This window comes from Lissotriton helveticus, chromosome 4_1 (assembly GCF_964261635.1).
Source record: "Lissotriton helveticus chromosome 4_1, aLisHel1.1, whole genome shotgun sequence".
Taxonomy (NCBI): domain Eukaryota; kingdom Metazoa; phylum Chordata; class Amphibia; order Caudata; family Salamandridae; genus Lissotriton; species Lissotriton helveticus.
This window is the reverse complement of record NC_136063.1, coordinates 929,741,968-929,765,552: the sequence shown is the minus strand read 5'-3', so window position 1 is coordinate 929,765,552 and position 23,585 is coordinate 929,741,968. Positions and strand designations below refer to the sequence as shown.

Here is a 23,585-nt window from a genome sequence, read left to right as displayed (position 1 = left end):
CCTCTCATGAGTTCAATATATTTAGCATCTTGTAGCAGGGCCCTCTCAAAAGTCCAATTTAGAGTTAGTTTATTTTGTATTGGGATTACAATGTCTAAAATCAATGGACTATGATCAGACATAACCCGGGGAAGCTTGCTCACTTTACCCATAGTTGCTATTGTAGGGGAGACCAAAAAGTAATCAAGTCTTGCTAATTTTTTGTGAGGTGCAGAAAAATATGTGCTGCCCCCGCCAACCTTATTTTGCTGTTCCCATATGTCTATTAAGCCATTATCTTCCATTAGCCGTATCAAAGCCATATGGCTTCTCTTTTTCCTCCCCACAAATTTTTGGGATCATCCTTCCATAGGCCGTTCAAGCCATTAATATTAAGATCCCCGCACACCACCAGACGTTGGGGCCAGTTAGCTAATTGTGTATTCATTGTATTCAGCATTTCAGGGTCATCAACTGTCGGGGCGTACAGTGAGCATAAAGTAAAGTTAAATCCCTTCACTTGGCATTCAATCAGCACCCACCTCCCATATGGATCTGCTTTTTGTTTTTTGATAATCACATTGCCTTGTCGTGCTCATACAGCAACCCCTCGTGTCCTTGTCCCTTGTGTCGTGCAAGCAAGCAGTTGAAACCCTAGCTGCCCCAATAATCCCTTTTGAGCCACCTCTATATGAGTCTCCTGTAAACAAAGCAGATCAACATGAATTGTTTTTAAGTATTCCCTCACCTCCCTTCTCTTCCTTCCGTCATTCAATCCACAAATATTCAAAGTGCCTATCCGCATTGATATATTTGTTTTATAACATACAGTTTTTTTTCAGCTTTCTCATTTTTCAAAATTTGATGTTTCTGATCCTCCATTTGTTTAATCTTATCTTGATGTGATGATTTTTTTTGTGATTTTCTCCCCTCCCCCCCGCCCCCATCCTCCCACCCACCTGTTAGAGCAAGCAGGCCGCTGGCCACTGTGATGGAGTCTGGCTATCGACTCCCCTTTGCCGACCTTTATAGACACCTTAAGTCGCCTGGACTAGTTACTTCCATTTGAAAACACCTTCATATCCCCCTCATCCACTTCACCCATGATTTATCCTTAACTTCGTATTATTTATCCTTAAATTTTTTTCCCCCAATCAATATTTACATTTCCTTTGCCCTTAATCTTCTTTCATACATTCATATATTATCTCAAAGCTGGAGCCCCTCTATGGCAAACTTGTGCTTTTACTGAGCAAAGGATTAATTAGAAACAGTGTCATCAATAAGGTCTTTAGGGTTTGTCGTTGGCTGCTCCGCTAGTTTCATCATTAGTGCGAATCATGTCAATATATTCTTTTGCTTGGATTTCAGAGAAGAAGACCTTAGTAGAATTCTTATAGATTATCTTTAGTTTTGCCGGATTCATTAAATAAGCCTGTAGGCCCATCTTGTGACATGGATCCAATAGCTCTCTGAGTCGCCACCTTCTTTCAACTGTGCTATGACAGTAATCAGGAGTTGAGAAGAAAGACTGGGTCTCAAACGTGCGTTTGGCATTGGGGCGAGCTTTGGCATACACTTCTTCTCTCAATAAGAAGTTGCCGAAGTATACTAGTATAGCTCTTGATCTTGATGCCCCCTCAGTTGTAGAATGTCCCTTCTTTTTTAACATCATTGGGAATCTGTGCACTCTTTGTACTTCCCTGTCCCAATCCCAATGGTTCAGTTCCGGAAAGGCTCCTTTGAACATTCTCAGGGCATATGCCCTAATGTCCCCGGCTTCTGCCCCTTCCTCTATGCCCAGAATTCTGAGATTATTTCTTCTCTGACGGTTCTCTAGGTCCTCCAGCTTCCACTGGGCATCCACCATCTGTTTTTCATACCTGTTGTAAATTACATTCTCTATGCTCTTAAGATTGTTGTATTTTCTGTAACCAGTAATTCTCTATGGTACTCATTCAGTTCTGGAATTACTGTGGGTTCTGGACTCCAAGTTCTGCAGAGTCAGTTGGTTGACTGGTCAGCAGGCGTTGGGTCCTTTCTGCTGTGCTTATCAATAAAACTTCATCTACACACTTAAACTTCTAAAGTGTCTACTTACAACATTTTGGCGACTTGAGCCTGCTGTCCTCGACGTCCAGAAGAGGTTTCAGGAGAAGAAATTCAAGCCTCGAACATCGCCAGCAAAAAGGATTCAACAATTCGAACCTAGTGATGTCAAAGGTCCATAGCGACAGAAGAAATTGACATCGGAAACCGGAGGACATCAGAAGCCTTCATGAAATCGGTAATTTTAAATAATTATCTTAAATGGCTTCTGCTCCGATCTAGGAGTACTGTAGTCTCCTAGCAACGCGTCGGCGCGAGTGCACTCTACCGCGAGCACAAGGAGTCTACGCAGCCACGTTAAAACGTGAGTGTCAAGCCTCTCTTTCACTAGCGGCCATTTTGTTTAACAGTTGTTTCTATAGGAAATACTTCAATTGTCCGGAGACATAATTCCTGCATTCCAAGTCTCGTTTCCACTGAAACCAAGCCTCGCTTTCATGTGGCGGCCATTTTAACCATCAAACTACTCGAACTTAATAGAAATTTACAGTTTTTGACATTTCTTCAGTGCACACTCAGCACAACGTCTGTCAAGAAAGAAAATCAAAATCAGGTACTTATAAATTTCATTTACAAAGACATAGATGGCTACAGCACAGAATATCAACATCACACTTCCTCCTCCATTTTTAAATGAACCAGGAAACCCTCCAGTACAATGGGAGGATTGGTATATAATGTTTGATAATTATTTAGAGGCAATAGATGGGCAGGAGTTCTCCTCCAAGAGAAAGAAAGCAATTTTATTGAGTACACTTGGCAAGGAGGGACAAAGAGTTTTTAGATTCTTATCAATTGCTCTACAAGCAAATGGAGAAGCAATACCAGATCTTTACAAAGAGGCTATATCACGTTTAGAAGTGAAATTCGCAAAGGAAGAAAATTTAGTGATGCATCGATACAAATTTTATACTCAAAAGCAGAGATCAGAAGAGAATATTGATGATTTTGTCACTCGGTTAAGAGAATTATCAATAAAGTGCAAGTTTGGTAATATGGCTGAAGAACTAATACGGGATCAACTCATAGTTCAATGTAGTAGCCGAAAGATCCAAGAGAGACTATGGGCTGCCAAGAATCCTACTCTCAAAGTAGCCATCGAACTTGCACAAGTGATAGAGGAATCAGAAAAATGCATCAGAGTTATAGAGAACTCAAAGAGAAAACAGTCAGAAGAAGTGTCAGTTGTCTCAGACAAAGAAACAGAAAATGATACTCAAAATTATTCTGATGATGCAGTCGCTATTGTCAAAAGCAAATTCAGAACATTTACGAAGAAAGCTCCAATTTCAAACAGATTTTGCACTAGATGTGGCAGTAATTCACATTCTTCGGAAGCACGATTCTGTTTTGCAGCCAACAAAGAATGTCTCAAATGTGGGAAATTTGGACATTTCTCTAAGATGTGCAAAACAAAGAACAAACAGAAAATTGCTGTAGTGGAAGATTACCCCAGTGACAAATCTTCCATTAGTGAAAGAATGTTAGTGATATGTGAGTCCGACATAATAGCTAACTTAGATGATCGAAGATTGAACAGACCCAAAGCTATGTTCATTATTGATGGGCGAGAAGTCCAGTTAATGGTTGATACGGGCTCACGACATACAATCATTCCTCAATGTACATTTAAAGAACTTTGGTCTAGTATGCCACTACAGAAAAGTGACATTTCACCTAAAGGCTTTCAAGGGGAAGTAATAGACATTCTGGGATATTTTGAATCTAAAATTGATTTCAAACAGAGGTCTATAATTGGAAAAGTATATGTGTCCGTTGATGGACCACCGATTTTAGGATGGTTTCATCAATATGATTTATATATCATCATAAACCCAAGGGCCCCTGACCAAGTAATGGTGTTAGAAGATGATTCAATAGACACTATTTTAAATGAATTTAACTCTGTATTTAGGAGCGAATTGGGTGAACTTAAAGGATATTCACACATGATAAAATTGAAAGAAGGATGTATACCTGTCCAACACAAACTACGAAGAATTCCTTTAGCAATTAGGAATGATGTGAAACAATTAATAGAGGAAATGCTCCAAAATGGAGTTATAGAACCTGTTGAGGGGTCTGAGTGGGTTTCACCAGTTGTAATTTCCAAGAAACCTGACAATAAGTTGCGTTTCTGTGTTGACCTTAGGTCTGTAAATAAGAATGTGGTTGCTGATACTTTTCCCCTCCCAAACATCAATGAATTAGTATCCACACTTGAGGGAGCGAAGTTTTTCTCAAAACTTGATCTGAAAAACGCTTACCATCAGGTTAAGTTACATGATTCATGTAAACATATCACCTCATTCATAACCACGGAAGGAATCTTCCAATTCACACGCTTACCATTTGGTTTAATATCAGCGGCAAGCGTATTCCCACGCATGGTGCATGAATTATTCAGAGGTTTAAAAAAGGTGGTCTATTTTCAGGACGATATACTAGTATTTGGCAGTTCGGTTCCTGAACATAATTTACTACTCAGACAAGTATTGCATAGAATTAATGATGCTGGTCTCACCTTGCGCAGAGAAAAATGTTCTTTCCTTGTCCAAAAAATTGAATATCTCGGCCATGAAATATCTGAAGAAGGCATCAAGCCCAAAAGAGACCTGTTATTAGCAATAAAGTCAGCTCCTTCACCAGGTGACAAAGACCAGCTGAGATCCTTTATGGGTCTTATAGAATATTATTCCAAGTTCGTGAGAAATTTCTCAGAGAAAACCATTAATCTAAGAATCTTACTAAAAAAAGGTACGAAATTTCTATGGGGTCCTGATCAAGACTCAGCGTTCAATCTAGTTAAGAATGAAATTTGTGAAGCGAGTGTTCTAGCTCCTTTTGACACTAAACTTCCTACAATTCTTTTAGTTGATGCAAGTGCATATGGTCTGGGAGCGGTTTTGGTTCAGAAGCATGATCATGGAGAGCGTCCAGTTGCTTTTGCTTCCAAAACCTTGTCTGTGGCTGAAAGAAATTATAGTGTCATAGAAAAGGAGGCTTTAGCAGCGGTTTGGGGCACTTACTATTTCCGCACATACCTTTGGGGAATACAATTTGTCATTAAAACTGATCACAAGCCTATACTTAGAATTCTTGCACCTGGAGGTGCTGTCAGAGGTTCTCCTAGGTTGGCAAGATTAGCAGCAAAATTACAAGACTTTCACTTTCAGGTTGAGCACATTCAAGGGTGGAGAAATCTCCAAGCTGATTGCTTTTCGAGATTACCGCAAAAGTCATTGGAATCTGATGTTTCATTGGATTTACTGGATGAGAGTATTGCTTGGGTACAGGATCTTGTTTCTTTTGGAGTTGGTTCTTTCTCTCACCAGGATTGGGTTGATGCCATGAAGACTGATGAAGTTTTAAAAGATGTCATAAAACTACTTAAGGAAGGTTCTAGGAGGGAAAGTTGTCTACAAGTTTCTGTTCGTCCTTTTGTTAAAATTTTAGACGAACTGTCCACTTGTGGGGATGACATTCTCCTGAGAAATGACAAATTTGTTCTGCTGGGTGGAACAAATTTAGATTTTATAGGACCTATGTCAGAGTTAAATGTCAATCAGAGATTTGCAATTGTGTGTGTTGATGTGTTTTCAAAGTGGATTGTGGTCAAATTTGTAAGAGACATCACTTCTGAGACCACTATTCAATTTTTGAAGACTGTATTTCTTTCTGAGGGTTATCCCAGTGTCATTATTACTGACAATGGGACCCAGCTAGTTTCTCAGAAAATGCAACAATTTCTATCTCATTCAGGATTATCTCACCATCGAACCTCACTATACAATCCTCAAGGGAATGGTTTATGTGAAAGGATCAATAGATTAGTTAAAGGAACAATACAACTGGCTGTCTCCAGTGGGCGTTGTGTATCTGATCTTGTTCAAGAAATGGTTTGTGCCCATCGTGCAACTGTCCATGGGAATGCTACAAAATCTCCTTTTGAGATTTTGCGTGGGAGGTCTCCCGGCTCAAAACTCATTCCTTCTTGGGTCAAGCAGATCTTAAACAATGATGTTGCCTTTGATTCTAGACCAGATTTGCCCTCCTCCTCTGTGAGTAGTAGTATTTTTGAAGGAGATTTAGTCAAAGTCAAACCTGGGAGAAACTCCAAAGGGCTAAGCAAATTTAGAGGACCTATTTCTGTTAAGAAGGTTTTTCCAAATTATGTACTTCTTGAAAATGGTGAGAAATGGAATCTAAGGAGAGTTGCCATGTATAAAAAGAAAAATGAGAAAACTAATGTTCAGAATGGTTCTGATATCTCGTATTCCACTCCTTGCAATTCTTCTTCCTCTGTTTTTTCAAATGAGGAAAGGGGTAGTGGTTACATGTTCATATCTCAAGAATGTTCACCTATGTCTCAAAATAGTTCTTCTTCCTCCTCTGCCAGGCGGTGTCATGGTGCTGGTGATGTTTTGGATACTTGTTCCTCATATACTACGCCTGACACCATCTCTACTTCTCAAACTCCTCTTCCCCCATCCCTCTCCGTTCCCAGATTACAAAGGTACCGTAAACCTCCTTCTTATTTAAGTGATTATATGTGCTAGCATGTTTAAGCCTACATGTTTCAATTTTATTGTTGTTTTGCAAAGATAGGAGATGTGTTGTAAATTACATTCTCTATGCTCTTAAGATTGTTGTATTTTCTGTAACCAGTAATTCTCTATGGTACTCATTCAGTTCTGGAATTACTGTGGGTTCTGGACTCCAAGTTCTGCAGAGTCAGTTGGTTGACTGGTCAGCAGGCGTTGGGTCCTTTCTGCTGTGCTTATCAATAAAACTTCATCTACACACTTAAACTTCTAAAGTGTCTACTTACAACAATACCCCCTTAATCTAGTCGAATCTTTGGCTTGTTGATCCTCCATCATACCCGTTCGATCTTCCAGATGTGCCATCCTCGTATTTGTAGCTGTGCAAATCTTGGCCACCTTGTTTATAGCTCCTTGTAGATGTTTGGTTGCTAGACCATTTTTTTTCCCCTCAGCTTTTGTTGCATCCTGCAGTTGTTTAATTGAATTTAGAATTAGTTGCAGTGTAGGCTCCGCAGTTTGTGTCTGACCATGAGCCCCCCCATCCTTAGGATCCTCCTTCTCCATTTCAATCTCGTTATAAATATTCTGTGTGTCTGAGTATTATATTCTTCCTATATAATTAACCGCTGTTTTCCATTCTTTATATTGCAATTAGATATATGTATAATGTGGTTATTTTGCTTGTTCTCTTTTTTTTGTAATGCTTCTCTGTGCTCTGCAAATGCTTATTGATATAATATTACTGAATTCTTATTTTTTTTGCGATGATGTATTTATCTTTGTGGCAATAAAATAAGAATAAAAAAGAAATAACAACTGTTTATTGCTACCCATCTCAATGGTACTCATTTTATCAACTTCAGAAGGATGCAATGCTAGGTGAACACACCAGGATTTAAATCTGTGACCACAAGATGAAACACAGATTCCTGGAGTAGATACATTAGTTCAATGAGCCACCAAACCAGGCAAACTGTTTAAACCTGTAGAGAAGGCTGAGGGACCTGCTCAAAAGCTGAACCCCAGGCCAGAATGCTATTCAATAACTTCAGAGTGTATACCTTGATAGGAAGGATCTTTTTATTATATTTCAAAAGTGTAAGATATGCGCCAAACACTATTGAGATATGAACAAGGCACAATACTTGTAAATTATTCCAGTCCTACCAGTGTGACGTGCCATTCTATATCACCAGTATGTGAACTGATATCACATGAGGGGACACAAATCAGGAGGCTTAATCACTAACAAGTTCTAAGAAACATCATAGACACGATGTACGAGGAAACAGAAAGAACTGCCTACAAATTTAGGCGACTGAATTTGGGTAATGTAACACTTAATCCATATTGTTTGGTTATGAGGAAAATCATTTCAGCCTAAACATAGATCAAGTAGGAAAAATTCCATAGCCACCGGCTTACATCCTCAGAACACATGTATTTTTAAAGCATTTAGGTCAGCAAACTTTGTCTTAAAAAGGACTCAAGAACCAATCATAATTTACAGCCAGAAAGAGCTTTTATATAAATCAATTTTTTTCCACCTCACAAGGCACAGACTAGATGCAGGCAAATGACTTTTTTTTTTTACAAAAACATGAGAGTTTAGAAGTGATTTTGAAAATTAAAAAGGTTTACATCTTTAATTTAACTAAAAAACTTTAAGGGGAACAGTAACTGATTTTTAATTGCTCACCCAATGATACCTTTAATATGTTTTTATAGAAGATCTGCAGAAACCTCCTTAATTATTTTGAGCAATGGAGCTCTACCAGAGTCAATCCAGTATTCGCAATAGGGAAATTGGTACAGCAGAGGGCTGACTTAAAATCAAACTCCGAAGAAAGCACAAGGGGATACAAACGAGCAGCAGGAAAGGTCCATCTGTGGTTCTATGGTAGGGGCTGTAAGGTCTTCCTTATCAGGGATGTATGACGGTACAACGCGTGGTATTACCACGCGTACCGTTACAACGCAGGTTTTACAACGAAAGTCGTTACAACGACTTGCGTTGGGGGGCGCTGGATAGTGAATAGTATAATTTACTATTCCAACTCCAGTCCCCGTGGATAGTAGGGAAGGTGTTGGATAGTAAATTAAACCATTCCCTATCCTAGAGCGCCCCCCAGCGCAATTCGTTGTAACGAATTGCGTTGTAAAAGTTGCGTGGTAATGGTACCACGTTGTAAAAGTTTTGTGGTAAAGGATGTTCCCCCCTTATCAGACCCCATCAGAGGTGTATTTGCTGAATGCAACTGATACACTGTGGTCTTTAGACCCGAATGTAACTGGGGAGGAGGGGGAGTTGAGGGGTGGGGGAGTGGAGGAGTGGCCGAGTTATGTGGTATAGTAGCTGTCGCCAAGAGGCCCTGCGGGCTACCCAACAGAAGTACTTGATCTCAGGTGTAAGTCCCTGTCAGTCACACAAGACAAACAAAATCATAATTTCATGACTCCTGAACAGCTGAAGGTCTTCACATTTAACAAGGAAAGCAAGAACAAAGGGAGTGAAGAGAGAGAAAAAACAGAGAGAGAGAGGGAGATGAGAGCTCCATGAGAGAGAGGCCAAGCAGGATGGGGCTGGTTTGGACAAAGTCAGAAAGGGAAGAGGACAAACTAAGGTCCATGTGGCAACAGAGAGGCATATCGAGTGGATGGGTATGAGTGGCCTGGTGTTGGCAAAAACAGAGGCACCGCGAGCACCAGAGCAGAGCGCCAAGGTCCAGCGAAAACTGAGCCAAGGGGAATAAGAGTGCCAGAACGTTTTGGGGCTTGCAAAAGAGGTAGGGTATGTGTCATGCAAGATAGAGGGCAGAACAAGAGGTACAGATTTAAGATCACAATGGAGAGTAATAGTGAGATTTCTGTGTAAAGCAGAAGTCATCTCTGTGCTGGTGGCTAATAGAAGCTGAGCTCCGACGCCCAGTGACAGCAGGAGCCAATTCTAGGGCAGGAGGGTGGGAAGGGGCGGGGCCTAAGGGTGCATACAGCCCACATTCATGCACATTCTCTTCTTCCTGCACACAGCGTATCAAAACAACACACATGTCAAACCCAACAGAGAAAGTATATTAAAGAGGCACAGTCAAAAACAGTCTCGGTCTTTGAATGCACAGCAAATGTGAGGCGATTAATGGAATTACATCCCTGTTTCAGAAACAGAATTTGGAAAGCGTAGCAATGGAAAAGATTGCGTGCTCGTGTGCAGTGCTCTTGGACAAAGGAAAAAGTAGTCCTTTGTAGAGTTGCTTTAATTGGACAAATGTAGGAGTACAAGTACTGGGGCACTACTCCCTGGTAGTAAACAAACAATGAAAAAGTGGGACAAATAGGAAAGAGATTAACCACTTAGAAGCATGGATTTTTAAACACTGACATAAACAAATGAAACAGAAAAGGGGGTGGTGATGAACAGAGTGTCTGAATTAAGCAGACCACTCTTACCCAGCCCAAAGATCAGGGCTTGATCCATCACCGTTATTTAGCTCACTGCCCCATCCCAGCTCAGAACCTGGCTATATGCAAATTAGTCTGTCCCTGGCCCAGTGCATCATGGGAACAGGGCAGACCAAACTACCAAGCCAATTCTTCACCAGAAAGGAGACAAGCTTCCGGGGAACGGTTTCTGCCATTCCAGGCGTCGTCGGCCCGGCTTGCTTGAATCCTGATGGAGCAGTGAGCAAGGGACTCATGTCTGAGTATACCCTTCCACGCTTATGGTGGACAAAATGATTCAGAAAAGGGGGTGGTGATGAACAGAGTGTCTGAATTAAGCAGACCACTCTTACCCAGTCCAAAGATCAGGGCGTGATCCATCACCGTTATTTAGCTCACTGCCCCATCCCAGCTCAGAACCTGGCTATATGCAAATGAGTCTGTCCCTGGCCCAGTGCATCATGGGAACAGGGCAGACCAAACTACCAAGCCAATTCTTCACCAGAAAGGAGACAAGCTTCCGGGGACCGGTTTCTGCCATTCCAGGCGTCTCCGGCCCAGCTTGCTTGAATCCTGATGGAGCAGTGAGCAAGGGACTCATGTCTGAGTATACCCTTCCATGCTTATGGTGGACAAAATGATTCAGAAAAGGGGGTGGTGATGAACAGAGTGTCTGAATTAAGCAGACCACTCTTACCCAGTCCAAAGATCAGGGCTTGATCCATCACCGTTATTTAGCTCACTGCCCCATCCCAGCTCAGAACCTGGCTATATGCAAATTAGTCTGTCCCTGGCCCAGTGCATCATGGGAACAGGGCAGACCAAACTACCAAGCCAATTCTTCACCAGAAAGGAGACAAGCTTCCGGGGACCGGTTTCTGCCATTCCAGGCGTCGTCGGCCCGGCTTGCTTGAATCCTGATGGAGCAGTGAGCAAGGGACTCATGTCTGAGTATACCCTTCCACGCTTATGGTGGACAAAATGATTCAGAAAAGGGGGTGGTGATAAAACCGGTAAAAAAAAACAAAAAACCCGGAAGCTTGTTTCCTTTCCAGTAAAGAATTGGCTTGGTAGTTTGGTCTGCCCTGTTCCCATGATGCACTGGGCCAGGGTCAGACTAATTTGCATGTAGCCAGGTTCTGAACTGGGATGGTGCAGTGAGCTAAAAAACGGCGATGGATCAAGCCCTGATCTTTTGACTGGGTAGGAGTGTTCTGCTTAATTCGGATACTCTGTCCATCACCACCCCCCTTTTTGAATCGTTTTGGCCACCACAAGTGTGGAAGGGTATGCTCAGATGTGAGTCCCTTGCTCACTGCACCATCAGGATTCAAGCAAGCCGGGCCGAAGACGGCTGTAATGCCAGAAACCGGTAAAACCTGGAAGCTTGTTTCCTTTCCAGTAAAGAATTGGCTTGGTAGTTTGGTCTGCCCTGTTCCCATGATGCACTGGGCCAGGGTCAGACTAATTTGCATGTAGCCAGGTTCTGAACTGGGATGGTGCAGTGAGCTAAAAAACGGTGATGGATCAAGCCCTGATCTTTTGACTGGGTAGGAGTGTTCTGCTTAATTCAGATACTCTGTCCATCACCACCCCCCTTTTTGAATAAACAAATGAAAAGCAGGGGCGGGATGTAAGCCCACAGAGTGAATACAGCATGTCTCAGTTTAAAAAGTTAAACATAAAGTCAAAAAAGTGTCAGTCAAAAAATGACTGGGGTTAGCACTCTCCAGATAGGTGGTGACCAGCATGGAAAGAAAAGAACTGATGCCAGGGGGCAGAGGTGGCGCCTTTATAGGCATCTTGCACGTCACTTATGGTACGGATGACCCAGACAATGACATGTGGAGCTGAATAACACTGCCTACTAGTGTGCAGAGGTACTGCTCAAAATAATTTCCGGGTCCAGTCTGGCGCCTTGGGATAGATCTAAGGTAAGGAATCTGAGTCTAGAAGTCTCAGTCATATATGAAAAGTTACTTTTTTGGAACCTTCTAATACCTTGAAATGCACAATTGTAATCTTAACTTAAGATGCTGCAGTTTGAGGTGAGAAATCTGCGCGCAAGCTAGTTTCTTGCATTAAACATTCTGTGATTTCTTTTTTACGAGTGCAAACCAACTTTTTTGAATTACAACAGTGGCTTTACATGCATATACCTGGCCATTGGCACATTTAACTCTCAATTACATGAGCACAGTTTTGATAATCGGGACCTACATCTTTACATGATAATTTTGAAAAAGAAACTTAGTTTAAGATGTTCCTCTCACATGAGCACTCTTGAGATGCAGATAAAAATAAAGAATAATTACATAGGGAAAAACCAAATTCTACTATAACACAGGAATCTATATGTCTTTATCCACTGGTAATTAAACTGCAGCAGGCTCTGAAGGAAATGCAGGGCAGCACATGCGAAATCAGTCGTGGTGTCAGCATACCTGATAATGCTTCAACCTTGGTGCTCAGTCTTGCTGGTATACGTCATGAAAACAAAGACTGCTTCTAATGAAATTGACTTTCATTTGTGGCATGTGAAGTCGAAATGGACTGTTGATTAAGATGAATTTTAATCAATTCAAACAGACTGTGCTCAGTTGTATGTATTTTACTAGAATACAATTTGTATTCATGTCTTAGTCTGTGTTTTTGATAAGTCATATTTACTTCCATTTAAAAAAAATAAAATTCAAAAGGATGTTGTTCGTCTCAGTTCCATAAGATTATTCAAACTGCAAGAACAGAGTCCAAAATCATTAAACAATTATTGATATGACGGGAGTTAGGCAAAAAGCTGTGCCTCTTTATTTGCAATTATTTTTCGGTAGATCTGCTAACAACTGGAAGTGGCATTGCACTGTACATCATAAAAGGGTGAAAATACTGGAGTAACAGAATTTCCTTTTCAGACGGAGAGTACCATTAGCTGACCTGTTTGGTCTTTAGTGTAGTGAAAGGTGAGAAACTGGGCTTTGAAGACATATGTTGGCCATGTCAGTGAAGTTACCTTGTTCCAGGACCATGCTCTGATGGGTAGAAGTATTGGCCAATAAATTCACCAACGATTGTAGAGTTTTAATTTGGGATAGAATCAGCCTACATAAATAGGTGTGCTGTATTGATGGAGTTTGCCGGTATGTGACGATTTTGGCAGCTGAAAAGTTCTTTTGACTGTTCTCAATGCTTTATCAAGATGGCTGTGTAACTTTGCATAGATGACAGTCTAGTGTTTCGGCTAGTGTAGGAATCACTTGCATTGCCAAATCACATCTTCCCTAGCTGCTGTTGTGGGTGCATCCTCTCCTAAAATGGCAGCTAAGTAAACCCAGTGTATGTAGACAGTCTGGTTAATCATAAAACGTGCAAAAACAAGCAGACAATGTTTCCCTCTTTGGCAGACCACTGTGGTAATAAAACATTTTTATGCAGTGCTCCTTATTAACTGAGCATTACTAAGCTTAACTAAAGAACATCGAATAAACAACCTGATACTTACTTTCTGTGTGCACACATTAAAGAAAGCAAACATTATATATGTGACTACAACCAGCTTGCCATCTTACTTTTTGGCTTCATTAAACTTTAAATTGGTATAAAATTAACTCATTTGCACAGCCCTATTGATAATGCTCAACTGAAGCATGGCTACTTTTGGCTTATTATTTGAAATTTCTGAAATGCCTAATTGTACCCTTCGTGACATCCACAGTCCCGTAAGACCAGCACCTAGAGAAACTAGTGGTGAGCTAAGGCATGAACTATGCCTATTATCAATACCAAAAATGAAAAATATTTTACTATGTCAGGATTCCCGGACCCAACCACTATGCATTGTGGTACGGGACCTTATACTCTTGTGACTTGATTAATGCAATTCACTTTACTTGGGCAGTCCGGCCTCAGTGGTAAAAACATTATAGATCATTCAAAATGCTGCGGTTCACGTTCTGCTAAATATTCCCAAATCTCACTCTTTACGCACAGCACTGCAAAGTCTTCATTGGCTCCCAGTAAAGAGAAGGATTGAGTTCAAGGCCCTATGCATTTCCCACAAGATCAAATATGCTCAGGGCCCACATATTTTAAGCCAGTTAATTGTCCACACAACAGCTCATACGATTTGAGGTCAAACAATCGCTCCATCCTGGTTATCCAAAAGATCAAAAGATCCAGAGGTGTAGGATGGTCCTTCACATACTTGGCATCTAAACTATGGAACTCCCACCCCATACACTTGAGAGCAAACTACACTCTCGTGAGCTTTAGAAAGCAATTAATGACACACCTGTTCAGTTAGTCCTCTCAAAACCGTGTGTCATTATGTTTGCTAGCACTGGGACGCCCGAGTTTGGGTAGCCATGCACTCTATAAAACTAGGGGCCATATTATCAAGAATGGGCGATACATTATCGCCTCTTTTATCGCCAGGAAACTAATGGGTTGGATAATATGCCCTTGTGAAGTATCATAGAAGCCCAGGTTCTGGTGTTAACCTTGGCTACTATGGGAATTCACAAGGGCATATTATCAAGCCCATTATCGCCGCTTTAGCTGCAGTTTCCTGCCGATAAAAGCGGCGATAATGTATCGCCCATTCTTGATAATATGGCCTAGGTAACATAACAACATAACATGCATTATAATGCCATACATAGGAATCTGGAACACGTTCACGAATGATCCAGGCAAAGTTTGCTGCAGAAAATTGTATGATGTCGCAAGCACAACTGCAAAAGCTTGAGAAGAAAATCAGATTAGATGTTTTTACTCTTTATTGAGGAGTTCGCATGGGCAGGAGCATACTAAAAAAAACTGTGCAGTCCATCGTAATAAAAGGAATCTGCAACAACACAGATGAACAGGGGGAAGTAGTTTACGACAAACATATATATATATATATATATATATATACAACAACTACCAGTAACTAGCCAAAGGTGTGCACATACATAAAATGCAAATACAGTTAAGTCGGCAAAAACATTCGCTCAAAATACAGTCTGAAATTTTCTTAACATATCATACCTTCAGGTTTTGTGTGACGTTTGCAAGATTGGAAACAAGGCTATGTGGAGTCAGAGCCACTCCAGTGAAGTTTACCAATGAGATGGCATAGCTCAAGCTATCAAGGTCATTCAAGAGTAATCCTGTGCACTCATCGTCACATGCTGGGAATGTAAAATATTACAAAACACTCAGGTCAATTTACAATTACATAAGTTGAATTCACAAATGGGCACATTTGTATAAGGCCCTCAATGTTAAAAGCAGTCTCCTCATATTTTTACGTTATAGTTCAATAATTACATTCCTCATTTAGAGTTTGCTTCACAGGTTACTGTGTCACAAATGACGTTGCAGATATCCCATCTGCCTTATGACAAGAGTCTTCGGATCTAAAGCACCTGTAAAGAGGCAGCACAATATCGCCATGTTTGTGGCGGGTATAGCCCCTTTTGCAAACTCTAAATCAGGCACTACGTTTAATACCTGGGGCCAAATGACAAAGAGATTATTATGAAACATTTTGGGGAGATTTTAGCAAAGTCTATCTTCTAGTAATGTGACCATTTAAAAAATTAGACATGCTACGTCAAAACTAAAAACATTTCCAAATAAATATGTCACTTTATAAAGGTTGAGCATTATACAGCAAAGCAGTGCAGCAACCACAGATACAGAGCTATATTTCCTTCCCCCTGAGCAGGCACACTTAGGCTACCTTGTGCCAAAGCACTCATCCTTGCACCATTGTGAAAGGATGGGTGTGTTCTTTTAAACATAGTTTTTGCACTGAAAGGGACCCATCTAGTACAAAATACTGTGCTTTAATACCCTTCACAATTTTTGTGTGCTGTACAGTGCAGTTGGAAAAATGTGGAAATATTTAAAATTTGTTCCACTGTTACACCTACCATCATCAGCAGGCATAATTTAATCAAATTCCCTGCCTACCAATGCTAGTAGTTAGAGATTTGTTTCAAAACACAAGAATGCCCATGTATCACAAATAGCACACCCAATTGACGCAATGTAGCGCAAAGTAGTGCCTTTTGCTACTTTGCGTTACTTTTGGCAACTTTACAATGCAAATCATGATTCATAATGGTAAGTAAACTCCAACAAAACATTTTATACCAGGCTTGCATCAGTTTTTTGACAGAAAGCCAGTCGGTGGGTGCAATGAGTTAATAATTCTGGACCACAAAGTTAATCTACTTCACAACGAAGGCATATCAAATTGGACTGCATCCCACTCCAGATCTGCCCTGCTGAAACAGACTGTGATGCTGATGCATGATGGCAATGGGTACTGTAACCCCATACATTTGCAATTTTTTATATATAGCATAATACCTTGAAGGGATGTTTTTTTGTTGCTACAAAGGTCTTTTTTTATAAAGTTATAAAAGATAAACCACTTACAGATGCACTCTGTTTCCAAAAGGAGATGCCTGGGCTGACAGGCATCGCACAGCCGTCCTGTCACTCCATCCTTGCAGACACACTGCCCAGATTGCCTGTCACAGTGACCATGCACAGAGCCATTAGGGTTGCAGTCACATTGCTGACAGCTGCCACCAGGTTCACTGGGGTTTCCATAATATCCCAAGGAGCATCTAGAAGCACACAGATTAACATAAGCACAAGTTAGGGTCAAAATGGGCAAGTCTTGAAATCAACACAAGAAAATGATTAATGTCAGAAATATATACCACATTATTCTGTATTGAATTCTAGGTTAAACCCTTAGCCAGGGCCGGACTGGCTCTGGGCGTTTTGGCATACTGCTTAGCTGGGGGCTGATGTCACTGAGGTGGGGGCTTATTTCATTGATGGAGACATGCATGTGCTACGAAATAAACAAAGCAAAATGAATTTCGTTCAGCACACGCAGGTCCCCATCAAAGAAATCAACCCCCAGCTTGGCAGCATGCCAAAACGCCCGGTAGCCAGTCCGGCCCTGCCCTTAGCCACAATGTTCAAGTCAAGTTAATATATTTGCTTTCAAAGGTTTGCAAGAGCACTTTGTAAGGAAACATGGGGCATACTATCAAGCAGAGCGTTAAAAATTATCGCTGTTTTAGCGGCAGTGCAGCGATAATGGGCTTGATAACATGCCCGTGAGATTTCCAATAGAAACTCATGTTCTGGTGTGAACATGGGCTTCTATTGGAATTCTCCAGGGCATATTATCAAGCCCATTATCGCCACTTTAGCGGCTGTTTTCTGCCGCTAAAACTGCGATAAGTTTAAGGCCCTGCTTGGTAATATGCCCCCTGGCTTTTTGCCGGTTTACCCCCAACACACACTTTTTGCCTGTTTTGACTCTTAAGTACTGGTGTAATGGCTCAGCTTTATGCTCTTCTGGGGAGACATGCTAACAACTCCAAGGAAAGGACACAATAGGGGCCTGCATGGAATAGATGTGTTACCTCCCTCCTGCAGTAAGCCATATGGGTGTTAGCCCAAAAGGTACGTTTCAAAGGAGAAGCAGCCTGTGAAGTGCAACTGGGAAACTCTTAGAAGAGGAGCTACTCTATTTTTGGGCAGATAAGCTGACCCTGGGGACAGAAGAGGGGAAGCCAGTTGTCAATCTAAGTGTTGATAGAGGGGTCTCGCAATCTTGGGAGTGGCTAGAATGGTGCATCCTGAGATAGCCAGATGCCACACTTCCCAGGAAGTGGTCATCAGGAGGGAAGGAACCTGATAGACCATTGGCTAACAACCACATACGACCCTGAGAGCATATTCTGCAGATAGATAGGGCACCCCTGGCACCCAGAACTCATATCTTGACCAAATTGGAAGAAGGACTGGCCTGTGACCACGACAATGGGCGACTGGTAATCCGGTGGCGAATGGGCTTCGGCCTGACTGGAGAGCTCTCTGTGGGACGTTGACCCTGCTACCAGCACCCCATCAACATCTTCGTAACCCAAGGAATCCCTGCAGGAAGACCCTTGTCGACCGCGTCACACCCATAGCATCCTTGGAGGATCTTCAGCATCCTTCATCCCTTGCACCAGGACCACTCTATAGGAATCCACTGTTACACAGATAAAGTGCCTGCAACTGCTGAGTGACGGCTTCTTCTGTGAGTACCTCCCTGCCAGAGTTGGTTGAATAAAGCACTTATAACCTACCGCATTTGCACTTACCTAAGTTTTCCTTGAAAAAGTTTTTAAGTGTCCAATTTCTTGACTTTGCCAATGCTTGTCCATGGTTGAGTGAAATTGCTTCGATTTATCATTGCTTGTAAAATCTATATCTCTGGAACCTTCCGGTGGATCTTTTTTGTTCTAGTTGCTAAATACTTATAAAAATACCGTTTATTTTTATAAATCAGTGTCAGATTTATTGAGTGTTGTGTTGATTTTTTGTTCAATTGTTTTGGTGCGGTTTAAATGTGTAACATGTGTTCCTCTGTGTAAGCCTTACTGCTCTATGCCACTGTTACCCAGGGTTGAGCTCAGGGTTTTACAGACAAAACTTACACGACATAAAGGGGTTGGTAAGTGTATTATATGGAGAGGTTACACCACCAAACCATATTATACACCCCATTTCCGAACACATTTTCACTGTTTAACCACAGTAACCCAGTAATGGAACTGGCCAGCACAGGGTCATATCGGCTCATGCAGATATTTCCTCACAAGTAATATAATGCACCCTGCCTTAGGGCTGTTCGGCCTGCTGTAGGGGTGACTTACAAGCATTACATGAAGTGTTTTCGCTTTTTGGAGTACCTTGTCACGCAGCCTGCGGTCGCAGCCTGTATGAGTTTGGTGCTGGGTCGCTTTGAGTGCCATAAGATATGCTGCAGCGCTAAGGGGCCTTCTTTAGTGCCTATACAATAGGTACCAGAGGTTATTAATTCTTACTAGTGGTGCTAAAGGCTTGGTCACTTGGGGATCAAGTGACCAGTTGTCTTGTTTTGGGGAAAGAACGCTAGCACTGGGGAAGTGGCTTGCAGGAACCCAGTGCACTAAAATCAAAGTTACATAATATGCCAGGCAAAAAGTGGGGGACTAGTGCAATAAAAATCCAGTTTCCTACAGAGGAGGAGGTGGATGAGGGCTGGTGCTCCAGTCCTTTTGCCTCTTGATTTTAGGAGGTAGAGGAGACTCCAAAGCAGTTTACTCTTCAAACGTAAGCTTTCTTTTTCAGTGCAAAGTCTATCTTGACTTTGGAGGGAGCTTGGTAGTGGTCTTGCTTGTCTGAGAAGAGATGAACAGGCATTTCTGGTGAGCATCCAGCTATTCCTGTATCTGCTGGAAGGTGAGTTGCTCAGAGTCTTCGGAGCTGGCCACAGAGGATGTTCCTGGAGCCAAGTGTGCTCTTGGAGACGATAGTGCCTTTGACATTGAGATTGTTTTAGCGTTGACAAGGGTTTCGGTGCCACTGCAGATTTGGCTTCAAAGGTCTGTGTGGGCTCTTCTGGGATTGATGAATGTGATAAATCAGTCCCTGAAGGAAGGAGTGCTGTTGGTCCTATCCCAAGGCTTGAGTCGGTGCTAGCTATGGCTTGAGAGCAGTGGCTGTGCAGGCCTCTAGTAATACTTGAATGAAGGCGATGTATCTTGTCTAGAGTTTCCATTTCAAGCACACCACCATTTTGGAGGTGGCACCGCCATGATAGCGAGGAGGCAGATAGGGGCATGGGTGTAAAAGAACTGCCACCTACTGGTAACCTGTTCAACTATGCAGGCCTCTAAGACACAGGGTGGTGCAAGCTGGGGCATTTCCTTGATGATTGTGTTCCTGTGCATGTCAGCATGTGCAGGAGGGAGGAACACTATACAGGCAAGGGTGTAGGGGGTAATCCTAGGAATGACTTCACCAATGGTGTGTCCTTCTGCCCACAGGCACATTAATTACAAAGCAGCCTAAACAAAAGAATTGTCCAATTGGGAAGTTAAGCACAATCAACAAAAAGAACTACACTAAATGAAGATCAACATCTTGAGAAGGTCCTTGTTTCTGAACAGAGGTTTGGCAGGAAGAGGCTACAAAATCCTCTTGCATACACTGCATACACTAAATTAATGCTTCAGTGTCAGATGGTGAAATTCAAGGTCACTATTTAGGGACAGTGACTGTAGAATCAGTAGCACAAGAGGAAATAATGACTTCACATATAGTTACCGTAAGGAGGGCCACATACATAAAAAATATAGACACAAGTTTATGTATAGTGCAACACCTTGCATAATTACTTTTGACCTTGAAAATTCCTAGAAATCCTAATTGTTAGTGCTGTATACAAAAGCTTTGCATTGTGTTCTGTACCTTTCACAATGTTGCCCTTCGTATCCGACAAGGCAGGCATCACAGCGAAAGTCTTCAACTCCTTCTAGCACACATGTGGGGCTAAAGCTAAGAGGAAAATAAATTACAAACCATGAATCAGTATATCAACAAAAAAAGTGAAAAACATAATGCAACTAATTTGATGTGCACACCTTGCCTTTGTGGTTTCAAATAATGAACTACACATAGGGCTGCAATTTCTGAACAATTAGAGTGTTCTAATATTCACATGACCGTGACACTGAGTGAAGATTAGAATGTGCCCCTCTATTTCCTGCTCCCCAGAAGTAGAATCAGGGTGATAATCCTACTTTTGTTAACTTCCAAACTCTTTCTCACACAACACACCCTTTGCAATAACAAAATGTGAAACAGTTCTAACAATTCTTGTTTACCTGTTTGGGCTGCGGTAAGGACAAGCACACAGAGAGCAATCACTGATGGATCCAGTTACTCTCCCATAGTATCCAGGTGCACAGGTATTACAGTGATCCCCCGCTGTGTTATCTCTGCACTCCTGCAAAACAAACCAATCGTTATGGTAAAACAAAAAAGGGTTACTGTGAGCTCCAGCTGAAATGCAGCCATTCTAACACCCTGCAACAAAGGGGCTTATTTAGACACTGGTGGATTTGAGTCATCTGCTAAAATAAGGAAAGTACTTTGTTCTTCTACCTTCTGGTTTTGCAGTCCTATTTAGATTTGGAGGAACCATTGAATTTCCACCGGTCATGTCTCAGCTGGCTTCGATGTAGGAAACCGTCAACACAGTGGTCGGTCAGCCACAAGATAACAAAGTCCCTACCTATTTAGGGCGGGTCAGTCCAAAACCACCATGCGAGGCAGGACCAGTCAGGAACGAGAAGCAATGGTCCCAAAATAGATGAAGAAAGATCTCTGTATGCCTAGAATATTCGTGTTTTTTGCTATTCTATAACAAATGGTTGTTTTGTTTTTCTAAAAAAAAAATTAACTTTGGGAGCTCCTATCAGACAAAAAAATTTAAAACAATGGCAAATGGGCAAAACCCATGTCATTCATCTGAAGCTTCTAAGCATCCTTAATAACAGCGGATCTACCAAAGCCAACGAGACATCTGCTATGAAGGAGAAGAACTCTATATATTATGTGTGGTCCTCTACAAGGAGAAAGGGTGGCTGAGCGCTGCTCACAAGGTGAACAGTCAGGCTGCCCACCAAACATTAATTGGCTTTGAAAGTTTTAATAGCTACATGAATCTCTGGCTTTGTTTGAGTAAGTACAGGGTTACAGGACAATCTGAATAAATCGAGAGCTACAGACTCTTTATCTTGTGAAACTACAGGAAAACCAGATTGACCACTATCACTTCTGTATACCTTCCAGGACTGTACATTTAAATGCAACCTGGCCCCTACTTTGAACCATGCCATTGATTTGATCCCTTTTTCTCCATTCAGATGAATGAAAGACATGAGCTAGATTCACTCCAAAATTTTATTGGAGTTAATTTTGAATTGGGGTGTGTGCATTATCCAGTACTGGAGAATTGCTCTTTTTTTATTATTTTTCAACTTCAGTATTTTCCCAACTATAGCATATACCAGAGGATTAGAACAGCAGTTTATTTTATTGTTTTTCCTTTTATTATATATGTTTGTAGCATATGGTGAACTTCAGCATGCCTAGGAAACATCATCATTTGTCAGTGGCCAGAAATTCAAAGAAAGTTTAATGGGGACTCTATTAGTTCAACAACATAAAAACTCGAGTAGCATCAGAACCGCTGACTGACCACTATCCACCCTCATCTAGAGTTCATCCAATGCCAATAGCAGGGCTAATTCAGTTCCGTGCCCTGTTCTATATCTAATCTGCTTCTTTTCTAGGAGTTTTAGATATTCAAGATGCAGTGACAATTTCTTGCTCTCATATTGTTCTAGGACTTTTACAGGAAAAGGGAGTCATGATATTGGTCTGTAATCATTAAGAACAAGAGGGTCTTCAGAGGACTTTCTTAATAGGATAGTGACTATAGCTGTTTTCAAGGCCCATGGGACAGAGCCTAGTTCCAGTGATTGGTTACATATCTGTAGTAGTGGGGGGAGTAATTAATCAGCCATATCTTTCCAGACTCTTTGTGTTAGAGGCTCTAGGGGTGAGCCTGAAGTTGTAGACATTGCTATTGCTCGGCAACCATCCTCAGACATTGGTTCAAAAGATTCTAGCTTATTAAAATGGATAACTGCCAAACTGGAGTCATTCATTCCTGATAGGACAGCCATTAATGCTTCATTTCTCACATCTGATAGGGCAGCTTTAGGGCTAATGTCCTCTAGAATTTTTAACATTGGTCTCAAAAGGTTGAGTAAGATTATCACAGAGTGATTGTGAGGGTTTAGTTACTTACCTGACAAACTCCAGATTTTATCATTCGAGTATAATGTAAAAACGTTTTTTATCCTTTTTTGACCTTCTAGGATAGCATTAGCATAATAATTAGCTTTTTCCTTACAGACTCCTTTCTTATAATCATTTAAGACCCGCTGCACCATTTTCTTTCCAGATTTTGTTTAACCTAATTAGGAACACACTACTGTTATGGCTCTCAGAGACCAGTGATAAACAGCATTGGCCACAAAGGGCTGAAGAACTCTAAGACAGGCCCCCGCTCTCCCACCAACAATCTCCCTGCAGACACTAACTTCAGGTAAAAGGAGATTAGAAAAGCTGTGTTTTAAGGGACATAAGGAAGAAACAAAGAGAGCTAAAGTTAAGTGTTGATATAAGTTGCCCTGGCCTCCATTATGTTTAATCAACTGATTCATTCATTTGAAATATGTTTAGGAATAATAGTCACTAAAGATTGTTGCTGCATTTTATAGAAAGAAAAGTATCCATGCTAAAGAGGTAATGGAAGAAAAAAAATCAAAGAGATTACTTTCTATAAACCACAAACATCAGCAAAACAGAATAGCAAACACCACACTGCTACATACCTGACATTTGCCAGTTTCCTGATCACATTTCTCACTGTGATTGCTACACTGGCATGGTACACAAGGGGCAATCAATGGACGAGGTCCTCTCACGTGTAGATCTGAAAGTTTCTCCCTGTAGAAGCCTGGTGCACATTCCTGGAGGAAGGAGAGATAGAGAGAGAGATAGAGAGCGAAAGAGTGAAGAGGTGTGAGAGACTCTTATCAATGATTA

At 41.4% G+C, this 23,585-nt stretch overlaps 1 protein-coding gene across 1 annotated transcript in view; it reads right to left on the bottom strand.

Moving 5' to 3' along the window:
* Positions 1–23,585, bottom strand: part of LAMA1 (laminin subunit alpha 1) — a 549,300-nt gene that overhangs the window by 232,112 nt on the left and 293,603 nt on the right. Inside the window, exons 29-33 of the mRNA XM_078687536.1 lie at positions 23,372–23,509; positions 20,789–20,910; positions 20,373–20,459; positions 16,503–16,696; positions 15,102–15,244 (exon numbers count right to left, since the gene is read on the bottom strand). Coding sequence (XP_078543662.1) covers positions 15,102–15,244; positions 16,503–16,696; positions 20,373–20,459; positions 20,789–20,910; positions 23,372–23,509 — 684 coding nt within the window. The remainder of the gene's footprint in view (positions 1–15,101; positions 15,245–16,502; positions 16,697–20,372; positions 20,460–20,788; positions 20,911–23,371; positions 23,510–23,585) is intronic.